We start from the raw sequence: 21,344 nt of genomic DNA on the forward strand, positions 1-21,344 counted from the left end.
TTGATTCTGTCACGCATGTGCCAAGCTAGACCGTGATATATGAAGTTATACTAGGCCCAAATTGGGTTTTCTCACCGTGACAATAATTACACCAACATTTTAAGTTTATGCAAAATATAACAAGCCAAAGACCCCATATTACTAACTAAAGTTCGTTTTGTTATTTTATATTAATTGTAAGCTCTAATAAATAAATGCAATCTTAACTATCGATCTACCAAGGTACCGATGAATTTAAAAAAAAAAAAAAAAAAAAAAAAAAAAAAAAAAAAAAACATCTTTGTAAGAACATAGGCTAATCTTATTCTTAAATATCTATATCTTATATTCCATTTAAATTCTTTTTAAAATATTATTATTATTTTCATGGCATATACGTTATATATAGGCTGACAATTCTCTGTCAACTGCAAGCTGAATTAAATTATTAAATGGCAAGCATTGCGAAACCTTTCGTTTGAGTTCCAGTCACGTATTAATAACTAATATAAACCATACTCAAATGTCGCACTTTTCCCTCATTCTAATTTCGCTCTCCGCTGACACCAGGTGAAGGCAGTCCCACACGCAACAGAATGAGGATCGGTGATAAACAGATTGATTTGCTAATGCTGGGTCTGCTAACAATAGTTCTGCTAACTGGTTTCACCAGTGCCAAAGATGGCTGTGAGTAAAATCAAGTTAATCAACATGATGGGCGATTCAAATGCCAAATTCTGTAGTCCAGTGCTTTAGAAAAAAATTCCCGGGTAAAACGTGCAGAACACCCCTAACCCGCTACTACTACGATTTACCTGAAAACCTGTGCCATACGTTCAAGTGGGGCGGTTGCAAAGATCCAGATAGTTCCACGTCCGTGAATCGCTTTCTGACTAAGACAGAATGTGAGAAGAAGTGTAGAATGTATCAAGTGCATGAAATCAGTTTATTATTTAAATAAACCAATCCAATCAGTGCTACGATGCGCAGATTAATTTGTGTTAAGCCTAGTTTCCTGATATCGTTGCTTCAATCTGTAATTTTTCGGAGTTTCCAACAAGAATAACACTAAATTTATTAAATGAAAATATAATTTGTAAATGCAAGTTAAAAAGTTATTCAATTATTAAATACCGTTACTAATTATTATTATTAGTTTTTCAATATATCATAATAAAAATCATAACATTTCATGCATTTTTATTGTATTTTTTTTTCAGCAGTATCTTAAATTAAAGATGATAAATCAATAAAATACGAATATCTCTATAAGGCAATAAATGAAAAACATAATTTTGTACATAAGGGAAGTATTTTGTTATGTAACAAAAGGTTTCTTTAAAAAATCTAATCATTTGTTAATAATTGAAAACTTAATTTGATTGATTGATTTGATTTAACTAGTTTGCATGAAATGTGTCGAGCTTCTCTATAAGTAGAGCTTAGTGATGAAGTTTAATTTCTAACTCTCCATTCACAACTTTTAAATCTACTCCTTCGAAACATTCCTGCACATTTCAAAATATTTATGTATAATAATGAAAAAAATAATGATGAAATAATGATGAAAGTCTCTTTCTTTCACTTGGTGATTCCAAAACTCGTTCGCCAATTCCTCTGCAAATCGCTCAATTTGCTCGAATGTGCAGCTAATCGAGGTACCTTGCTTGGTTAACCCAACATTTGATGGTTGTCACCTTCGGCCGCGCTGTTGGCTATCTGAGGAAATTGCGCCTGCTGCTAAATGTCGATGGAAATAATTATCTGTTTGGCAAATAGGCTGGACAGCTTCATCAGCAATCTGTTGGCAATTGTTGGCAACGGCCAAGCAATGGCCCTCAACAACAGCAAGAGCAAGAGCAACTCCTATGTATATCCAATTGCAATTACGCGTATCCTTGAGTTACGAATACGCCGGAGGGGGCACGAGGTTAGCCCAAGCAGCCAGAATTGCTGGGTTTTTGCCAGGCGAGCGAAGCGAATGGGAAACGCACAGCTCTCGGCATTGGTTCGGCCAGAGATTTGAAGTGGAATCTGCACGGGCCTAATGTTGTGATTAGCATCTGCGTTGACAAACACAGTGAGCGGTCCCAAGGCGAGCGAGGCGACGGCATTGCCTTGGACCAAGCTGCCCCCCACCCAAGATGAATAATTATAGCTGATCTTTATGCGCTTGCCGGCTCCTTGCTGCGACCGTTAATGGGCTACAGTTGATGCCAGAGCGAACTGGGACTGGAACTGAGACTGAGACTGTGACGGAGACTGGAGAGCTCCGGCTTTACCTGCAGCGTTTTGGCATTCCGAAAATTCCATTTTTCCTTCAATTGATGCGCTCAGTGAGTCGTCGCATTGTTAGACAAAACGAATTCACGCGTATTCCGCCGAAACTCGCTAATGGTCACAACGTTCGCAGCATCGCAGCATCGGTGCATCGATGCATCTCGCCTTCACCTTGGTCTCCGCCTGTGTTATTAATGATGGAAATTTGAAAATACAGAAGGTTCAATAATTGCAACATCATTGTGAGCGATGAGCGATGCCTTCGCACCCAACAGAGACAGGCAGAGGGAGCGAGAGAGTGAGTGAGAGAGAGAGAGAGAGAGAGAGAGAGAGGTGGACAGAGCTTGACTGTCTCTTTTTGCTTGAAAATCAGTGACTTTGTCTCAATAACAATGCTGTAAACAAATTGTGTTTGCTGCTTGCTGCTGCTGCTGCTGCTGCTGCTGCTGCTGCTGCTGCTGCACACTTCCCGAGAGCGAAACGGGAGAGAGTTGTTGCTGGCGAACCGGCGAACACGCGTGTCCCTGGCTGCCATTTTTCCAGGCCCAGTCAACAATACAACCGAAGATCAGCGAGAGAATCGTTTTATTGCCGCATTTATGCCTCGAATACCTGCCGCCTGCCGTTGCTCTCCCTCGCTCCCTCGCTTCCTCTGCCTCTCTCTCCCTGAAGCTCGATCGGCAGCAATGCATTTATATTGCAGCAATTTCGTATCAATTGAATGTCTTCCACGAATCCGCAGCGGCCATAAAGAGCGTCGCGTGTAGGAAGGACAATCCAGCAAACAAAATCAACAAATGGAAGTGCGAGAACCCTGAAGACGACGACAACGACGACGACGTGGAAGACTTCTTGGCCGGGCTGTCCATTTCAGTTTATGCCAATTTTTGTTGTATGCGCTTCACCTTCACTCTGAGGATGCCCCTGCTCCTGCCACTCTACCCATTCTCAGTCCCATTCCCATTCCCGTTTATTGGCCTCGGCCGGCGTCTTTTTGTCATCGCAATTCACGTGTAAAACATGCCTCAAGTTTTGTCTCTTCAGTTGCGCGGCTCGCGACTCCTTTGCCCAGTTTCCTGTTTACATTGCAGCCTTCAGGCCTCGGTCCGCCGACGCGACGTTGATGCCGCACGCGCCTCTAAAGCGGTATCAGCTCATGAGCAAACAAACGGTGAAAACTCTTGACCCATTGTCGAGATTCCGTTGAATTGCAGTCGCACGAATCAACTTCCTGCCACTTGAGCGACCAGTCAAAGCTGCAGCTAACCTGCCGTTGGAGGTGCATTCGTTCAGGAAGCTCTCTGCAGCACCTGTGGGCAGGGGGAGTATCAAAAGCTAGTATTACTAATACTAATACTAATGATGGTCATTGTTTTACTTAACTAAGTTGAAGATGAATGCCTGAGAAGAACTGCAAGTGTCAATGCTACAATCTGTTTCTCTCTCTCTCTCTCTCTCTCTCTCACACACACACACACTCTCTGTTTCTCACTATTTATCGGACACCTTAATACCAGTTGCATCTTAAGCTCTTCATGAATTGTTAAAAGTGGTGAATCTTCTAAAAACAAAAATATGTCTCTCTCTCTCCCAAACACACACACTCTCTCTCTCTTTCTCTCTCTCTCTCTCTCTTTCTCTCTCTCCCTCTCTCTCTCTCTCTTCTTTCATCAAACTATCTCTTACTTTACTTAAATGATTTAAACTCTGGCACTCCCTCAAATTACGATTTTATTATTCTTATCAATTGAATCCCAATCGCATTGTTTCGGTCTGGGACATATAACAAGATGATAGCTAACAGCTATTACAAGTGAGTAAACAATAAAGGTATAAATATGTATGTATATGTATATGTATATGTATTTATAACTAAAAATAGTAACTGAGCAGCGAAACAAAGGCATGAAATCAAAACAAAGACAACTTTCACTCATTTTAACAACTTTATATATCTATATGTATATATATTATATACACTCCCTCAACTTTACAATTGCAGTCAGCTAGTCTGGAAAAACACTTACAGAAGTCTCTTCCATTCACTCCAGCGAAGCTATTCAAATGATATTCACCAACAATTAACAACAGACTCTATCAAATTGAGAACAATTTCTGCGAGGTCATTTACTAATTCCTATCGCTCTCTATCAGTCTATCAAGTTCAAGTTTGAGCTAAGCTCTGGATGTCTACGTTACATGTTTCAGCACTTCACATAACTGGGAATGGGCGGAGTGAGTGGCCTGATAAGCTATCGACATGCATCAAGTATTTGGGATCTATTATTGCCACATGCACTTCGCATACGTCAGCAACTGTTCAGCTGTTGGAGGAGGCATTGTCATTCATTACCTGGCAATTGCACCTGCCCAGACAGCAGTTGAAGTCAATTCAAGTAGCGTGTGTTTAGCCCCCATCTGGAGTGGGCTGGCAGGAAATCGCCGCTCCACGCGCACTGTGAGCTGCAGCCAGTGCACCCGAGTCGAATCATGCACTTGGCGCAATCTATTGACACTCGGCACTCAGCAACTGGCCAGCTACCCGTCGTTGGTGACTCCATGGCAGCGGGAGATGCGAATCTAGCACCTAATCTCAGTTCTGTTTGACCTCCTCCCAGACATTAATTAGAGCTGGGCGCCCCACGTTCTGCTCTGGGCAGCAAGGCAACTGGACAGCTGGGCAGTTGCTCTGCCTGCTGTGCACACATGTTGGCTTTATGGCCCCTGCTAATCCTGGGCATCAATGTGTCTGGGCGTTTGGAGCTGCCAGGCGACAATCGAGCAAACAGCCAGACAAATGAGCAAACAAATGGCCAGCGTATGTGTCCTTAAACGAACCAAATTGGATCATAACAGCAAAATGTCGAAATCTGCACAAACAGCGCTCTAATTAAGTCCTGCAGCGAGGCACATTAAGAGCACAAAGGCTGGCCATGAGCCCATAGAATAACAACTAAAATGGGCGTGCATTAAAATTATACAAACTCTCTATCTCTCACTCTCTTTCTCTCTCTCACTCTTTCTGTCTGTCTCTGTTCATGACATCAGTGAGTCAGCGTGGAGTGGGGTCATCAAAGTCATCGTCTGCGAGTTGGGAAATCTGTCGATAATAATGAAATCACGCAGAAATATTAATTTCGGGCATATATAGATTACACGATTGCTGAGATTGGAACCCAGCCCATAAAAACTGACGCCAGACGATGAGCGATGGAAAATATATAATTCTTATAGCATGACGATTTCTACATTTTATATTCACAGTCTTCATAAATATATAAAATCTGGCAAAGTGCCGTAAAGCGTTTTTCGAGAACAAAGCATTATTTCTCTAAATAACTTTGATTTATTTTTATTTTTATTTATTTATTTATTTATTTTTTTTTTTTTAGACTCACGGTCACATTAATTTTTTTAGTGTTTTAGGTTCTACTCGAAAGAAAAACTCTCATTAAAAAAATGCAACTGATATCATTTAAAAGCCAAGCCCCCTTAGTACTAGAGCACCACTTGAAAGAACACAGAATGATAGCCAAAGTATAATCTTCCGGTATTTTAGAAGTAAAAAAAAAAATCCTTCTAAAACCTTAAATCTAATCAATACTCAATATTTAATATGTATTATATATTGTCTGAAAGGTTGTTACCTTTCAGGAAGCGAACCAATAAATATGTAATTTATATGAAATATAAAAAAATGCAATTGACAAATAATCCTGATAAAAATTTAAAATATGCAAATTTTAGCAATTGTTACTACGCAGCATTTCTAACAAAAGACGAGAAAAAAAATTATCATAAAGACTGCCTATAACTAAATGATATAAATACATTTTCATTATTAAGTTTTTAATTTAATATACTTTCCCAAAAGACTCCCCAAATTTGATATGAAGACATAGAAAAAAATACCCTTTATAATCTCATACAAAATTAAGAATCTGCAGAATAGTAAAATACCAGCAAGATAAACCACATAGCAAAGCGGATTCTCAAATTTTAGCCATATCAATATACTTATTCATTTCAAAAAGAAAACTATTTCAGCAAAGTGTAAACAGAGTTTCGTTTAATATTCGAATTCTGAGAATATAGGGCAAACTGAAATTCATATAAATTTCGAAAATGTTTTTTTTTTCGGTTTTCGGTACATGCACATATGGTAAGTGTGGTTTGTATTTTTTCGGAGATGATATCGGGGCCAATCTGTAAGTGTGTTTATTGGGGGCGTCATTGAAACTACCGCGCGCTAGCTGGCAGGCAGTATAATGCTTCCCATGGGCATCCACTTATCGCCTCTGAGGCACTCTGGCGCTGAGCTCACTTTTAATTGCTCTGTTTGTTCAAATACACTTTTCCTGCACTCCTTGCGTCTTCTGCTGCTTATTATATTTTATCGTTAAAAAACACTTACGAGCATTGTTAACGGTTGGCGTTTTTTTCTCTCTCTCACTTTTTTGTTTTTGGACTCTTATCGTCTAATGTGGCCCAATCGGCGCACTTGTTGTGTTGCCCTGGGAAGTGGGTCGTTGACAACGCCCACAATCACAATCACAGCCAGTCACACACACACGCTTACACACACAGACGTGATTGTAGCCACCCTTTACACATTTGCAGGCGCCTAAAGAGCTGTCGTTCCATGTCCATGTCTCGAGGCAGCCAAATGGATTTCCCTCTGCCTGCGCACTTGCTCTAACAGTTCCTAATCTTGTGGCCAGCCCTGTTCTTCCATCTCTCTCACCCTCTCGCTCTCTCTTATACTCTTGGTGCGCTGCACTTGTCGCAGCTGCTGCTGTTGCAGCTGCCAGTCGAATTGCATTTTGTCTGCCAATTACAATTATTAACATTGCCTCTTCGTCGCATCGCTTGCGGTTTCAATTAACGCTTCCTACTGTCCATTATCTATTGTTTTCGGGGCCTTTTCCAATTCAATTGTGCATCGAACATCTCAAGGCTTTGCCAGCATTAAGTGCTCGACAATAAGTTAAGAGGCCAATTACTGAAATGAAAATGAATCGAACTTATGAATGGGAATTGATAATTTGATTCAGATTGGATTTGTTATAATCTAAAGAGACTTTTAGTTTGTTATGAGGCTTTAACGTCCTGAAGTTTCTAAGAATGAAGTTAAAATAAAAGCCTTACATTTTCCATGCGGTAGGCACTTTTGACTAAGAAACTTCTAACAGCTTATCTAATTGCTAAAATTCAAGAAATATGTGTGTATTTATATTTTTAAATAAATTTATTTCCCAACAACATATGTAACTAATAAATTAGTTTATATATACATAGCATATATAAAATTTTGATAAATTTATTTTAAATTAAAACACCAGTTTTGCAGGACAATTTAATATAATTATGCGTATATTTTTAAAACCTTAACTGCTTTGCTAGCGCCATCTATAGTTCGAGTCAAAAAAATTACCGCCGAACAAAATATTTAGGAATGCGCACAAAAGTATGCTACATAAAAATGCACACTTTCTGCTGTGGATAGCTGTGTAACAAATTGCCATTGTCAGGGCTGCAACACTCATTTGAAAAAAGAGAAACCGCTCTCAAAAGTATGAAATTGTTTTTCAATGTGCGATCGATAATAGCTCGACCAGTGCTGACATACGTCACAAACATGCAATTGCTGACAAGTACAAGTGCAGCAGTTTAATCATGCAATCAGCCACAAAGTGACAAACAAACACTTATTAATAAACCGCAACAACAATAGTAATAGTCGCAGACGGGTATCTCAACCGCAGTCAAGCGCGATATCAAGCGATGCGTTGCGTAATCATGGCACCCACGAACAAAGCGTCATTTGTTCGACCACCGCGCAGCAATGAAGACGGCAATGGGACGTGCGACGTTAATTGGATTTTGTGTGGCGCTGATTCTAAGTGGGGCAAGTGCGGGCAATGTGCTCGCCATATTCCCGCACTTTGGCTACAGCCACTTTAAGGTGGTGCTACCCATTCTCAACGAGCTGTCGCAGCGGGGTCACCGGCTGACGGTCATTTCGTATGTGCGACATCCCCAGGCAGCGCAGCTGCCAAATTACGAAGAGCTGCTGATTTCCGACGCAAACGAGGATCAGTCGAATACCACAATCAACGTGGTGCCGCTGTCGGAGCACACGCCCACACGCTCGCTGTGGGAGCTCCTGAAGGAGTACTACGAGCTCTATATCAACGGGCAGATCTCCTGTGAGAGCCTCTTCCAGAGTGGCCATGTTGAGACTATCTTGGAGCGCCATAAACAGCAGCCCTACGATCTGCTGCTCACGGAGTACTTCAGCACGGACTGCCAGCTGGCAGTTGCGCAGCTGCTGAAGCTGCCCATCATTGGGATTAGCACTTGTGCACTGATGCCCTACTACTACGACCGCATCGATCTGCCCGATACGCCGTCCTATGTCCAGTCCGAGTTCGTCGGCTTCCCCCGACCTCTGCAGTGGCGCGATCGCCTCCTGAACTTCTTCCAGGCCAAGCTGCTGAAGCTCATCTACAGGCTGCACACGAATCGGGCGGACAATGCGCTGATCAAGCGCCATCTCGACATCGATGTGGATGTGGATGCTGTGGCTCGTGCCCAGACGGCATTCATCCTGGGAAACCAGCACTACTCACACATGGGCAGTCGCCCGCGCACTCAGCAATTCCTGGAGGTGGGCGGCGTGCACATCACGAGCAAGGACGAGCAGCAGCTGAGCCCGCTCATTGTCCAGTTCCTGGAGCAGTCCAAGCAGGGCGTCATCTTCATCAGCTGGGGCTCCATGGTGCGCGCCTCCAGCATCGATGCCGAGAAACTGGACGCGATTATCGAGGTGCTGCAGCAGCAGCCCCTAAACGTAATCTGGAAATGGGAATCTTCGGAGCCGCCCAAGCCCCAACTGGATGCCAGCAAGTTTCTGTTTGTGAAATGGGCGCCGCAGCTGGCGCTGCTCTGTAAGTCGAATCGCAAAGTAAATCTTTTTTGAATTAAAGCTAACTTTCACATTGCTCCTAGGCCAGCCGAAGGTGCGTCTATTCTGGGCGCACGCCGGTCTGCTGGGACTCACCGAGGCGCTGCACTGCGGCAAGCCGATGCTCATGACGCCCATCTATGGCGATCAGTTTCTGAATGCCTATGCGGCCCAGGATCGCGGCATCGGCCTCAAGCTGGACTATCTGGACATCAATGTGGAAATGCTGCAGGAGTCGCTGAATGAGCTAAGCAAGCCCAGGTGAGCTACCTAGAGATCTAATTGATTCTATTTCTCTAACTAATCTTTAATCCCCTGCAGCTACGCCTCACGTGCCGCGCAGCTAGCGCAGATCTTCAATCAGCGCGAGCGCACGCCGCTCGAGACGGCCATTTGGAGCGTGGAGCACGTGATGCAGCATGGCATGTTTGCAGTCGAGCTACTGCAATCGCCGGGCATCGAGCTCAACTGGTTTATCTACCACTCGCTGGACAGTTTGGCTGTCATCTTGGTGGTGGTGCTGCTGCTGCTCATCGCCAGCTGGCGTGCCCTGACACGAGGCCAGACGCCGCGGAAGCCGCCCAAGTCCAAGAAGGCCAAAAAGTCTTAGTTCTCAGGGAATTTCAATAGATGTTTTTGTTGTCAATAAAAACAAAGATAATAAATAACTTAGATCTACTCTCTAGTAGCGTCCGCGCTGCATGCAGTCGCGTCTGCACTCCTCGTAGGTCAGGAAATTGTTCTCCGTGGAGGCGCAGCCCGTGTAGTAGAAGCTCTCGCAGTTGGCCGTCTCCTTGTTGTAGGCGTAGCGCAACTGCCGGCCACGGCACAGGCCCGGCGCCTTCGGCTGTTTGCAAGCTAGAAGCGGGAATCTCAACAGCATTAGCCCGATTCATCGGCTACGATTCGATAGAACTCACCGATCAGCTGCTTGACATGCTCGCGCGTCTGATTCTCCAGATGCAGGCTGAAGGTGACGGTTATATGCAGCAGCAGCAGGAACAGCAGCACGCTCCAGCTAATCGTTATCATTCTGGATCTTCTTTACGATCTTCGGATCATTTAAAATATATGCAAATATATATCATACGCAGTTACCGATCAGCTAAAATCACTTCTACTTATATCTATTTTTATTTTTTTAGTTTTTATTTATATTTTTGTTGTTTACTGTGTTTTTGGGTATAGACTGTTCCGTTTGTCTAGAACCGTACGAATCGAACTACCTCTACAGAATGTTCTCCGTTCAGTGCTCGAGCTCTAGACTTATTTTTCTCAGCTTTCTCTGCTTTTGAATTTTTCCTAAAGTCTCGTTGCGCACGTAGCTGAGTTTCTGTCTTGAATTCTATTTTGGCTTTTTGCTTTTCGCTTCAATTTGATGTTTTTTTTTCTTTCGTATGCACTGGAATTGCATTCAATTCTCATTGAGTCAAAACGTGAGTTTTCGGCCAGTTTCCTCGAGTGCTCAAATCCAGGAAGCAAGAGAGGCTTCCGTAAGCTATACGAAGTGCTGAATAAACTAATGGCAAATCGAGTGAGTGTAATTGAGAATGACAAGCTAATATATATCAAAGATATCGAATATTAAATACCCTTCTAGACTTGTTTTTTATCTTATTTTCTTTAATGTCCCTAGTATAGAAGGGCTGATATGGGTATATCTAGAACATGGCGAATTGAACGTATACAACATGCTGAACATATTTTACTAAACTATTCGATTTGACATTTTGATAAACTATCAGAGCTTAGTTTTTAACTGATAGTTATGTTCGTATCTCTCTGCTAGGGGTAAACCTGCTTAAATGTTCAAGAATGATATGATAGCTTGCATAGAAACAGTCAAGAGGCGACAACAGATGGGATACATCTCAAATAAATAATTCATGTAATTAATAATACAAGAATTCTTATAAATATATCCCTATTTAAAAAGTGCGCAAGCTGTTTCTTTTTATCAAAGGAAAACTACTACAGTAACTACTACCTTATACAGAACTATATGACATATTTAAATTTTATCAACCGAATATACTAGAATATTTTTTTATGTTATACAGAAATTTGAAGTTTATCCCTTTTCAGCAATACCCATTATCCATCATATCCATTAAAATGAACAACAATGAACATACTATTTTACATATTTATATAGATATCATTGATTATAAAAAAATGACAAAGTCTTAAATGGTTAAATAATTATTAGCGTATAGATCAACAATTGCTTAGAAATAGTAAAATGATGGATAGATAATTAGACAAGTGAAGGAAAGAGTTACATGTTATGGGTATGAAAGTCTTGATCATATAATTGCATAAGAATCAGCTTACAGACTATAAGGCAATCCGATGTGTATGTGTGTATGTGTTTGCACTTGGTACATTTAACAATTATTTTGTTGATTATAATTTGATTATAGATAATAGATAGGGGAAAACAATTTACACAATGCACATGGCTAAATTAGAGCAATGCCAGGACACAGGAACCTACTTACAATTTCTATCGATATCCAATGAACTAGAAGACATAGATTTCTCAATCTTTACATAATAATAGTTTATAAACTCGTTAATAAATTCATAGTGTTGCACAATGTTATCATGATAATCAGATCTCTGAGACAATGAGCTGCATGCTTAAGCTGCTTGTAGATGGGTGTGTGCAGATGTGTATCCTTTTTTTTTGTTTTTTTTTTTTTTTTTTTTTTTTTCTTTGCGATTACGATTAGTAGTATGAGGACCCTAGGCGTTGCGACTGCTACTTGGGGGATCAGCTTTCATTATTGTGGAAGCCTGATCCTGACTATTGCTTTGGCACACAAATGGCGCACTAGTTAAGATCCAACCGATCGCTTATCAATAACCCTCTGTCTCCAGTGGCAGCAGATGCGCGACATAGTTCGTTAGAGAGCAGCGTCAAAAAAAAAAATTTAAAAAAAAAACATTCCGTACGTTTTCTACACTAGAAATCCTTGTCCCAGCCACTAACATCATCTGGTGGCGGTCCCTCCGGATCGGGTGGATACTCATCGAAATTGGCTGTGTCCACAACGCTCTTCACGCTGGGCTTTATTGGTGGCTCCAGAGAGCGATTCTGCAGGCCCCACCAATAGAAGCCATCGAACCATCTACATAGCAAATGAATTTATTAATAAATATTATAGATCTAGCTAGTATTTCCCTCCCTCCCCCGCAGTGATGCACTCACTTGTGTTTCTGTATTTCGCTAATGCCGCCGCGTTGATAGCCCAAACGCTCGGCGGGATTATCGCGACACAGTTTCTTGATCAAATTGCTGGCATTGCGTGTGATATTGCGCGGAAATTCGATGGCATCGATGCCCTTAAGTATAATGTTGTATGTGCGCATGGGATCCGAGCCCGTAAACGGTGGAGTTCCTGTAAAAAGTGAAGAGTGAGTAAAGAGCTTGAGAGGCATCGGGATTATCAGTCGCTACTCACCCGTGAGCAGCTCAAACATGAGCACGCCAAGTGACCAGTAATCGGCGCTTATGTCATGTCCTCGATTCAGTATCACCTCAGGCGCCACATATTCGGGCGTGCCACAGAAAGTCCAGGTTTTGCGGCCCGTCTGCAGTTTCTTGGCAAAGCCAAAGTCCACCAGCTTCACGTATCCCTTCTCATCCAGCAGCAGGTTCTCCGGCTTCAGATCCCTGTAGATAATGTTGCGCGAGTGCAGGTAGTCAAATGCCTCAACCACGCAAGCCGTATAGAATCTAGTCGTGGCATCATCGAAGTTGCCCTTATCACGCAATATCGTCCAGAGTTCGCCGCCCAGACAGCTCTCCATCAGCATATACAGATACTTCTTGTCCTTGAAGGTCTTGAACAGTTTCACAATGAACTGGCAATTGGCCTCGCCCATTATTTCCTTCTCGGACATGATGTGCTGCTGCTGACGCGTCTCCACAATCTGCGACTTCTTCATCTGCTTGAGGGCAAACGAACGCGAGTTGTCGCCATTCACTTGCACCAGCTCCACGCGCCCGAAGCCTCCCACACCCAGTGTGGCAATCACACGCAGATCTGTCAGATTAATGTCGCGGAACTCCTCATTGATCCTAGTGGAGTTCAAGCAGAGATAAGTGAGCCGATCAAGATATTTGTACGCTCAGCTTAGACTTACTTTCTGCGTTCCATGGCACCCTCATCGTCATAGCGATGCTTGATCTCGTCCAGGCTCGATATTAGCTGATTGAATGTCTCGCGATCAATGACCAAACAGCTGACGCCCTCGGGCGACTCACAAATGATGTTGGCTGTGCGCAGATCATCTCTATAAATAGACCAACGTTAGTTAGCTAGAAGCTAATGCCAATCGATTGCTCTACTTACCCCTGCAAGGCCTTCTCGCCAAAGAAGTCACCTTTACCCAACATGCGGATGAATTTCTCCTCCTGGGTATCCTGCTGCTTGATTGTCACACGCACCTTGCCTTTCGAGATGATGAAGAAGGTGTCGCCACGAGCGCCCTGGCGCACAATATAATCACCCCGCTGATAGTGCGTCTCTTCAAGCACATCGGAGATTTTGATCAGTGTATCTTCGGCCAAGTCCTTGAAAATGGGCACGCTACAGCACGAAGTGAAGAAGAAATTGCATTAAAAACGAAAAAAAATAAGTATAAGAAAAGAAAACAACTTATTTTGAACAAAGGGTAAAAGGAAAAGGTGAAGAGTATTCTCAAGTAGGCAAAGGCTAAAAAGATTTTTAAATAGTTCTGTCACCTTTTCCAGTTCAACTAGATTATAAAGAGCTAGCAAAGGTAGATGATATTTGCCCTCAGCAAATGCTAGACAGATTTTAAGAATGGAGGATTCATATTTTAAGGAAATTTATTCGGAAAGCAAAGAAAAAAAGAAACAAATATAAATCCTGATTAAAAATCATTTTGATCTGTCTAGTAAAATAAGCCAAGCAAGGAATAACTCATTATCTATCATCATTCCTATCATTTCCCTAGTCATAATTCCCTATTTATATACCCACTGCCCAAAAAACCTTCTGCCAAACTGCTGAATTGTGTCTTTCGTAACGTTACTCATCGGCTTAATCTCTATCAGCTTAACTACAGCCGTCCCCTTAACTGCACTTTCATTTTCATGTGGTGTAATGCATTTTTTTCGCGCAATTTCATGCTTGAAATGTCGAAACTCTTTGAGCGCTAATCATATTATAAAGGTGCCACGAGCGCGGAAGGGGAGTCAGCTCTGGCCATCAAAGGTGTTTGAAGGCGCCTGGCCTACCCTCAATGCGGCCAATTAAATGCGATTAATTTGTTGGTCACTCACGGCGCCAGCTTCGTGGCCTTAAACTGGTTGCCAACTTGTGCATCTGTTGGAGAGAAAAGAAAACATTTCGATGCGTTCGTTAACCGAACGATCGAAGTCTTCGGTCTGCCGGTCTGTCAGTCTCTCCCTCCGTCTGTGTGTCTGTCGGTCCGTCGCATCGTCTTTTCATTTTGAGCCATTGCACGTCATTGTAATAGACGTATATGAGACGCCCATGACCATGACGACGACATCAAAGTCGTCTGATGCTGTTTGCCCATTTGACGAAGAGAAAGTTGCACAAAAAATAACCAAACACGAACAACAAAAATCCTTAAACCAAGCGTTTTATATATATTACTTTTTTTTTCTCTTATAATGGCCAGAGATATGTATAGAAAGAAGAAACTACAACAACAACAACTTGGCGGAATTGATATAATTAAGTGCAAATGCACATTAATTGCATTTCTGCAACCAGTTGAGCAATTTGTTATTTGGCTCGAGGAAATAATGAAAGCTAAAACCTTATCTCGATGTCCAGTCCACTAACTAATCCAGACTACATACCTCTTGAGGAAATCCGTGTATTCCGCCTGCCGAATGAGGCCCGTTCGCATCATGATTGTCTGGAAGCATTGGCGTTCGATCGCCCACAGATTGCACTCGGTGATCGCTGTGATTGTCGCCGTCCTCTGGCAATTGTACAATATGGCCAATTCGCCCAGCACCTTGGCGCCGGAGAGCGTCGACAGGTACTTGCCCTCGCGTGACACCTCCACGCGTCCATCTGAAACGAGCAGAGCGTTCGATTGATTAAACAAGAGATCTCACTTGGTGTAAACAAAGTATGGGAAAGCAGAGCGCAAATTGTAGAAGCAAACAAATGTCTTAGTCATCGAAATTAAAGGCACAGCTCGGTGCTTTCTTTCAATAACTCTCAATTAAGCTTCGTGCTACGCTTTGAGCTCAAGAACTCATTGAGCGAGCGACGGCAGCTTTATGAACTCCACAGAAATTATTGGTAGTCTTTGTAGAAATTTTGGTAGCTTTGCTCTTTTAATTAAGGGCTTTCAAACCTAATTGATTCAGAATATAGCTTTAAGCTAGAGACGAATAGAGTTAAAAGTAAAGAAAACTGACTTGAGAAAATTATATACAAATTTAATTTGGATTTTATCTTTAATTAGGGTTGTTTGGTTCTATATATTGAATCTCCCTAATAGATTTGAATTTTGATCGAATCCTACAACATCGAATCACATCTGAGTTCAATATATATAGGTTTCAGCTACCTCAACATATCCCTATACCAAAAACGTCTTTCAAATAGTTATTCCAATCTTTGCTAATGATTACAATAACCAGCTAGATTAGTATGAATCTGATTTAAATCATTGTAAGTCATTTCAATGCAGATCTTAACTCTCTCCAATCTTAATAACCCAATCAATCAACCTTTTGATTCATCAATTCTCTCATCTCAACTTTTCGCAACCCTTTACAACCTACTCTACGCAACCTCCTTACCACTGGTTACATCCTCCTCCTGGGCATTCGCTGACTGCTCCTTGAGATTCCCTGTGCGACGGCGTCGCGCGTATGTGTGCACGGGCACAATGAGACGTGGCCGCGGTATGCAGAAGCCTTCGCCGTTGAGATCCTTCGCGCTGCCATTGCTGCTGGCCCCAGGCGAGATGTGACGTGACGTGTGTCTCTCGGGCTGCCTGCTCACAACTGGCTCTGCAGCAGCATCCGGCAGCTGCTCCTCTAGCTGCAGACCTTGCAACGCCTCCTCTAGGCTGTGCCGCCTGATGTCTGGCGTTTCCGCCGCGCGTGCCGTAGCCCGACAGAAGGAGGCGGAGTGGTTGGGCATGCGGATGGTGGCATAGCGCTGGACACTCGTCTGTGATCTGCTGAGCGGCTTGAAGGCGCGCGCTGCTTTGCTGCCGGCTGTTGGTGGAGGTGGCGGCGGCTCTGTGGGTGGCTGGAGTAGGCGCAACGGCTGCTGGCAGATGACACGCTCCGGCTGCCGATCCTCGGCAGCGGAGGAGAATGTGGAGTAGGCGGAGGAGCTGTTGCTGCTGTTGTGTTGGGCGGGTTTCGATTTGGGCGCACGTAGCGTCACATAACTGGGCGGCGGATGCTGCAGCATCGTTTGACTGCGACGCAGCGAGGGCGGCTTCACGGACAGCTGTTGCCGCGGGCGTGGCAGGCGCTGGCGTTCCGTTGGATCAACTACATAGTGATTAACGTTGGCGGCGGTTGGCGTTGGAGCATTGTCAGTTTTTGGTTTCTCCCCCAACTGCTCCTCCTCCGCCTCCGTCTCCTCCTCAGCCACCCAGCCATTGTCCAGCTGCTGCTGCTGGTGATGCTGCAGCGCCGACGGCCTATAGCCATTCAGCTCCTTGATGGCACTCACAATGCGCTTGTCCTGCGCCTGCTGCTCCAGCCGCCTAATGTTCTCCAGCGTCATCTGATACTTGCTCAGAGCCGAGATGCCATCGAGCAGGAAACTGCTCGAGCCGGCGTTGCTCGGCTGTCGACTGAGTGTTGGCTGCGTGGGCGCTCGATGGTGCTGATGATGCGCCTGCAACCAGTTGGCCTCATACAGGGCGCCCATGGCGCTGTCGTTGTCCAGCGAGAGGCTCGCATCGACAGCTTTGCCCGGATAATGTTTGATTTTCATGTTGTTTGAGCAATTTTCTTGTTTTTCCTTTCAGCTTTTTATTATTTTTACTACTTTTGTCAGCTATGGCTTTTAGCTGGCCCAAAGATTTCACTGGCCTGTCGATGACGGCGCTGGCGATTTTGACGAGATTTGTTTTGTTAGTTAAAAGACACGACTTGGCTTTGTTTTCGTTGTTGTTGTTGTTGTTGTTGCTGATTGTTGTTGTTTGTTGTCTTTTGCATAACCAAGCCATGAAATTCGCGCTTGGAATTTTGACGAGTCAGTGGACGGTAAAAGAAAAACAACAACTGAGGACAGACGCCAAATTGTATTTAGTTTTCTATTATTAATATTACCAAAGCGATTTCTTGCACATGTTGTTAAACTTTCCAAGCCTGCCTCACGTACATATTAAACAAAAGTTATACGACGAAAATGCCTCGAGCTATGGGCGAACTACGAAAATCAAATCCCATAGTCAAAAAACAAATCCAAACCCAACAGTTGTGCCAATATTTGCAGACCTCACTGTTTGCCTTTGTCTCTGTGTGTATTCATATGTAGTATGTGTGTGTGTGTGTGTGTGTACACCACACAAGTCTATAAAGTTAATAACAATTAGACTTAAGTGTTAATTATTTTGTTGCAATTTGAATAAGCGTGTGAATGAATAAGTCGAGACTTTGCTTTTACAGAGAGTGCACGCAGCTAATGCATTGGGAATTGCCCCCAAAACGTGAGCGCAAATAAAATGATGATGAATGAATACATGTATATTGCTCTATGGGTAGGGCATACAAAGACAAGGCTGGCGATAGGTAAACAACGAAAAGTTAAGCTCAGGTGTTCCAGTTAATTATGTGGCTGACCGAACTAAGCGGAAAAATGGATCGTGAGTCATTGGCGTACATGAAATATAAACATAATAACTTCGATCTGTAAATGTATTCGCATAATTAACCTAGAAACCACATTCAAGGGAAATTGATCATTGATGATAATAATGATGATGATGATCATCATGTGCAACTAAATGATCTTCAAGTTATGAGGTAACCTGAGCGATTAAAGCAAAAAGCAAATCTTTGCGCCTCAGCTCATGTATGAGCCCTAAGCAAATAGACGATCGTTAAGCTGATCTTGATAGTTGTTTACAAGAAAAAGAAATGCTAGTAGGAAAGAGATTCGAAGACTTAAGTGATTAGCTAAAGTTGTAAACAGACTAAATAAAGAGATTGAAGTGATTAGCTTCACAGAAGTTGTGGACATTTCTACTTATGGCTCACTTATCACCTGCGTCATATGATCAACAAATATTTGACTTGGATGAAAACAAAATAAAACTAATATATTTTACAGATCTAAACTTGCATAGCAATATATAGTGTTGTTTAATAACTCGATCACAATCACTATAAATTATTCACAAAAAATAAATGATCAGGTCACGTATACTTAATGTTCAAATGAGCGTGAAAACTGAAAACAAAAGCTGTGAAGGAATCAATTTTTACAGCACAATAAATAACTTCAGGTATAATTAAAATACATAGCTTAACAGCTTTTTCGAGAAGTAGAACGTAACGCAATGGCATGCAGGTATTGTGTGCTCCCAAAAACACACAAAACTAGAGAAATTGAACAACTTTACTTGTTTTTAGAACAGAAATCCAAGTAAACTATGGATTAAATCATCACTTAACTTGGAAGTTTTATAACATGCTAACATTATGCAAAATATACATCAGTCATGCATCGTCAAACACTTTGATTGATGATCCAACTGTGACTAATTAGAACAAACACTAAAGAACAAACAGCAAGATGTTGAGAGATCAGGTTTGGAAGCTCTAATAAATATATTTGAGAGCTAACAGTTTCGTCTATGAGAAAGTTCATATTGAGAGTCACTTAAAATGTTCATACTCCAACGATAATTTACAATTTAAATTAGATACACTTTCTTGATATTAGAAATTCAAAACGATCGCTGATCAGATTGAATTTAATTAAAATAAATTTCAACAAAAATATATATCGACTTTTAATCAATCAACTGACTAGGAAACAAATGTATAAGAATATTTAGAGAGAAATTCAGGGTAGAAATCCCCTCATAATCATTATCGAGGAAATCCCACTCTAATGATCATCAGTAAGAAATATACGGGGTCATTTATAGAATCTGCTACATGAATTTCCTGGAATATACTTGGGAAAACGTCAAAAAATAACTGATAAGCTTTCCTGACCTAGCCAAAAGTCAATTAAAAAGATTTTAATAGGTAATTAAAAAAAGACATCCAATTGCTATAAAGCTTCATTAAAAACAAATAAATATAATGATAAATAAAAAATAAATAAAATTCATTTATCTATTAACAGCTGATCAGCTGAGCTCATGAACCAAGTCCACTAAAGCACGCTCAAGATCAATGCAGCACGGCTTAAAGAGCTCTTGAAAACTCTACAAATCGAATTCCAACAACATAACAAAAACTCGATTTATATAAATATCGAGTGTTTGGCTAACTGATCAAACTTTTTGCAATTCGTACACAATATAAAGTGAACTTCATGCGTTTTATAAATTTACGTCAAGGTGCTCCAGAAATGTCACATTACCATTTAAGCCAAAAAAGCGAAACGTTGACGGCTGGGAGTAACCCAGGCAATTACGTGATTGCTTTCAGCCATGCAAAAAAAAAGAAAAATCAGTGAAAAAGAAGTACAATTATGACTAAAAGATAGCCAGCTGACGATCATTGTTTGCCTTCAATGCATAGGCATCATCAATCGGTAAACAAAACAGCAAATGTAGTTTTGTAGTTTCTATTTACGGATACCAAGTCAAACGAGTATATTGGTTTTTATGCTAGATGTCGATCGTTATAAATGATAACAATTCAAATTTATAATAGTCGAGAATGATCACTTGATTAAGCACTTTCGGGGATAATACTATATTATGTAACAGTTAAAAAATAAAAATTATTTTGCTGTTGAGATTCTCTACAGATACAGACTATTGGCATATCAGAAAGGAAATAATTATATTTTCCACACTCTTAAGCCACAGTTCACTGCTAACCTCCTCTACTCGTGCACCTATTAATTATTAGCTCCATCTATTGAAGCGGAAAACATTTTCATTTTGTCATACGTTTCGCCGGTTTTTCGAACCGTGAACGAGTATTATGCAGTCAGTTGCGCCGACTCCAATTATTGTACTTGTCTTTCAGTTTGTTTGCTTGTCGAAGTACGAGTATTTGCGTAACATGACCAAAAATAAATGTCTCGAATGAATGGAATTGGAAATAACTAACTATATGGCTTATCAGGACGTGTCAGAGAGACAACCTCGTGCCGCAGCTCTCGAGCTGATAAGGCAGCAGCAGGCGTCGATAATAGACACTGGAAGGCAGCTTGGAATGAAATTGAAATTGTAATTGGAGATGAAATGGAAAATGTGCGCTATGTACCAGTTGGTAAATGGAAAGGCGCCGTCATGAGAGGCCATAGTTCAAAGAGTTTGTCTATCTCCCTCTCTCTATATGCCTCTCATTCTCAATGCGGAAATCCGTCACACAGTGTTGAACAACTCGAAAACAAAAAGAAACAGCAAAAGGCACAGAGCGTATGCAGCTGGCCAAAAAGATTTTGCAATGGCTTTAATGAAACTGCTGTGCAAGGTCAACAACAAGTTGGCTAAGCCAGCCAGCTTGTCTCTCCCTGTCTCTTTCTCTCTCTCTCTCTCTTTCTCTCTATCTGCCGCTCGCTGTCGCTCTGCTATATCTGTTTCTATCTCACATTGTTCGCTGATTTGAATACAATCGCAAGAATTTACAAAAGCCCGTTTCAAGCTTTAGCGGCTTAACATTTGGCTTTTGGCTGCGGCTATTTATAAACGTAACGGTCGCCTCTGAGCCAGCGCCCAGACCAGCCTCAATTAAACTGAAGTTAGTCACAGAGGCAGTTGCTTAATGATTATGTGCCAAGGGCAAAAGCTACATCATTTCATGTTCACTTGATTTCTTCGCTTTGCCTGACTCTACGCAATTACATATAATGCCATAAAAAAAAAAAATAAATAAAAACTATAAACAACCTTTTTATTATATTTGCTTTCCCGCTTCCGAGCCCTGGCAACA

The 21,344-nt window shown here is 41.9% G+C and overlaps 3 protein-coding genes across 12 annotated transcripts in view; 1 reads left to right on the forward strand and 2 right to left on the reverse strand.

Moving 5' to 3' along the window:
• The first annotated feature begins 7,878 nt into the window (after nucleotides 1–7,878).
• On the forward strand, nucleotides 7,879–9,894 carry Ugt36A1 (UDP-glycosyltransferase family 36 member A1). Its single transcript, XM_018001826.2, has 3 exons — nucleotides 7,879–9,209; nucleotides 9,271–9,487; nucleotides 9,548–9,894. Exons 1-3 carry the CDS (start codon nucleotides 8,105–8,107, stop codon nucleotides 9,834–9,836), a joined length of 1,611 nt encoding a protein of 536 aa, XP_017857315.1. The 5' UTR covers nucleotides 7,879–8,104; the 3' UTR covers nucleotides 9,837–9,894.
• LOC108610022 (kappaPI-actitoxin-Ael3a) lies at nucleotides 9,833–11,218 on the reverse strand. Its single transcript, XM_018001843.2, has 2 exons — nucleotides 10,147–11,218; nucleotides 9,833–10,084 (listed from the first exon to the last, which is right to left on the reverse strand). The coding sequence occupies exons 1-2, from the start codon at nucleotides 10,256–10,258 to the stop codon at nucleotides 9,909–9,911; spliced, it is 288 nt and encodes a 95-aa protein (XP_017857332.1). The 5' UTR covers nucleotides 10,259–11,218; the 3' UTR covers nucleotides 9,833–9,908.
• Nucleotides 11,219–11,358: 140 nt separating this feature from the next.
• The window catches only part of for (cGMP-dependent protein kinase for), a 61,221-nt gene continuing 51,235 nt past the window's right edge, over nucleotides 11,359–21,344 (reverse strand). For 5 of the 10 annotated variants that reach the window (XM_089465781.1, XM_089465780.1, XM_089465779.1 and 2 more), the window contains 7 exons: nucleotides 16,053–17,324; nucleotides 15,093–15,312; nucleotides 13,588–13,824; nucleotides 13,379–13,528; nucleotides 12,694–13,313; nucleotides 12,441–12,630; nucleotides 11,359–12,360 (listed from right to left, as the gene is read on the reverse strand). In XM_089465781.1, the coding sequence (XP_089321907.1) occupies nucleotides 12,195–12,360; nucleotides 12,441–12,630; nucleotides 12,694–13,313; nucleotides 13,379–13,528; nucleotides 13,588–13,824; nucleotides 15,093–15,312; nucleotides 16,053–17,211 (2,742 nt within the window). In that variant the 5' untranslated portion in view covers nucleotides 17,212–17,324 and the 3' untranslated portion in view covers nucleotides 11,359–12,194. The remainder of the gene's footprint in view (nucleotides 12,361–12,440; nucleotides 12,631–12,693; nucleotides 13,314–13,378; nucleotides 13,529–13,587; nucleotides 13,825–15,092; nucleotides 15,313–16,052; nucleotides 17,325–21,344) is intronic. The other 5 variants (XM_018001808.2, XM_089465775.1, XM_089465777.1 and 2 more) reach the window with 1 other exon arrangement.

This window comes from Drosophila arizonae, chromosome 3 (genome assembly GCF_054131065.1).
Source record: "Drosophila arizonae isolate 15081-1271.41 chromosome 3, UAZ_ARI_1.0, whole genome shotgun sequence".
NCBI lineage: Eukaryota > Metazoa > Arthropoda > Insecta > Diptera > Drosophilidae > Drosophila > Drosophila arizonae.

Bases quoted from the DNA above. Each gene is read 5' to 3' on its own strand.
- Ugt36A1 (XM_018001826.2), top strand. From the start codon at position 8,105: ATGAAGACGGCAATGGGACGTGCGACGTTAATTGGATTTTGTGTGGCG. The intron at 9,210-9,270 runs GTAAGTCGAATC...CATTGCTCCTAG, and splicing joins GCCGCAGCTGGCGCTGCTCT to GCCAGCCGAAGGTGCGTCTA. The intron at 9,488-9,547 runs GTGAGCTACCTA...AATCCCCTGCAG, and splicing joins AATGAGCTAAGCAAGCCCAG to CTACGCCTCACGTGCCGCGC.
- LOC108610022 (XM_018001843.2), bottom strand. From the start codon at position 10,258: ATGATAACGATTAGCTGGAGCGTGCTGCTGTTCCTGCTGCTGCTGCAT. The intron at 10,085-10,146 runs GTGAGTTCTATC...TCCCGCTTCTAG, and splicing joins GCATGTCAAGCAGCTGATCG to CTTGCAAACAGCCGAAGGCG.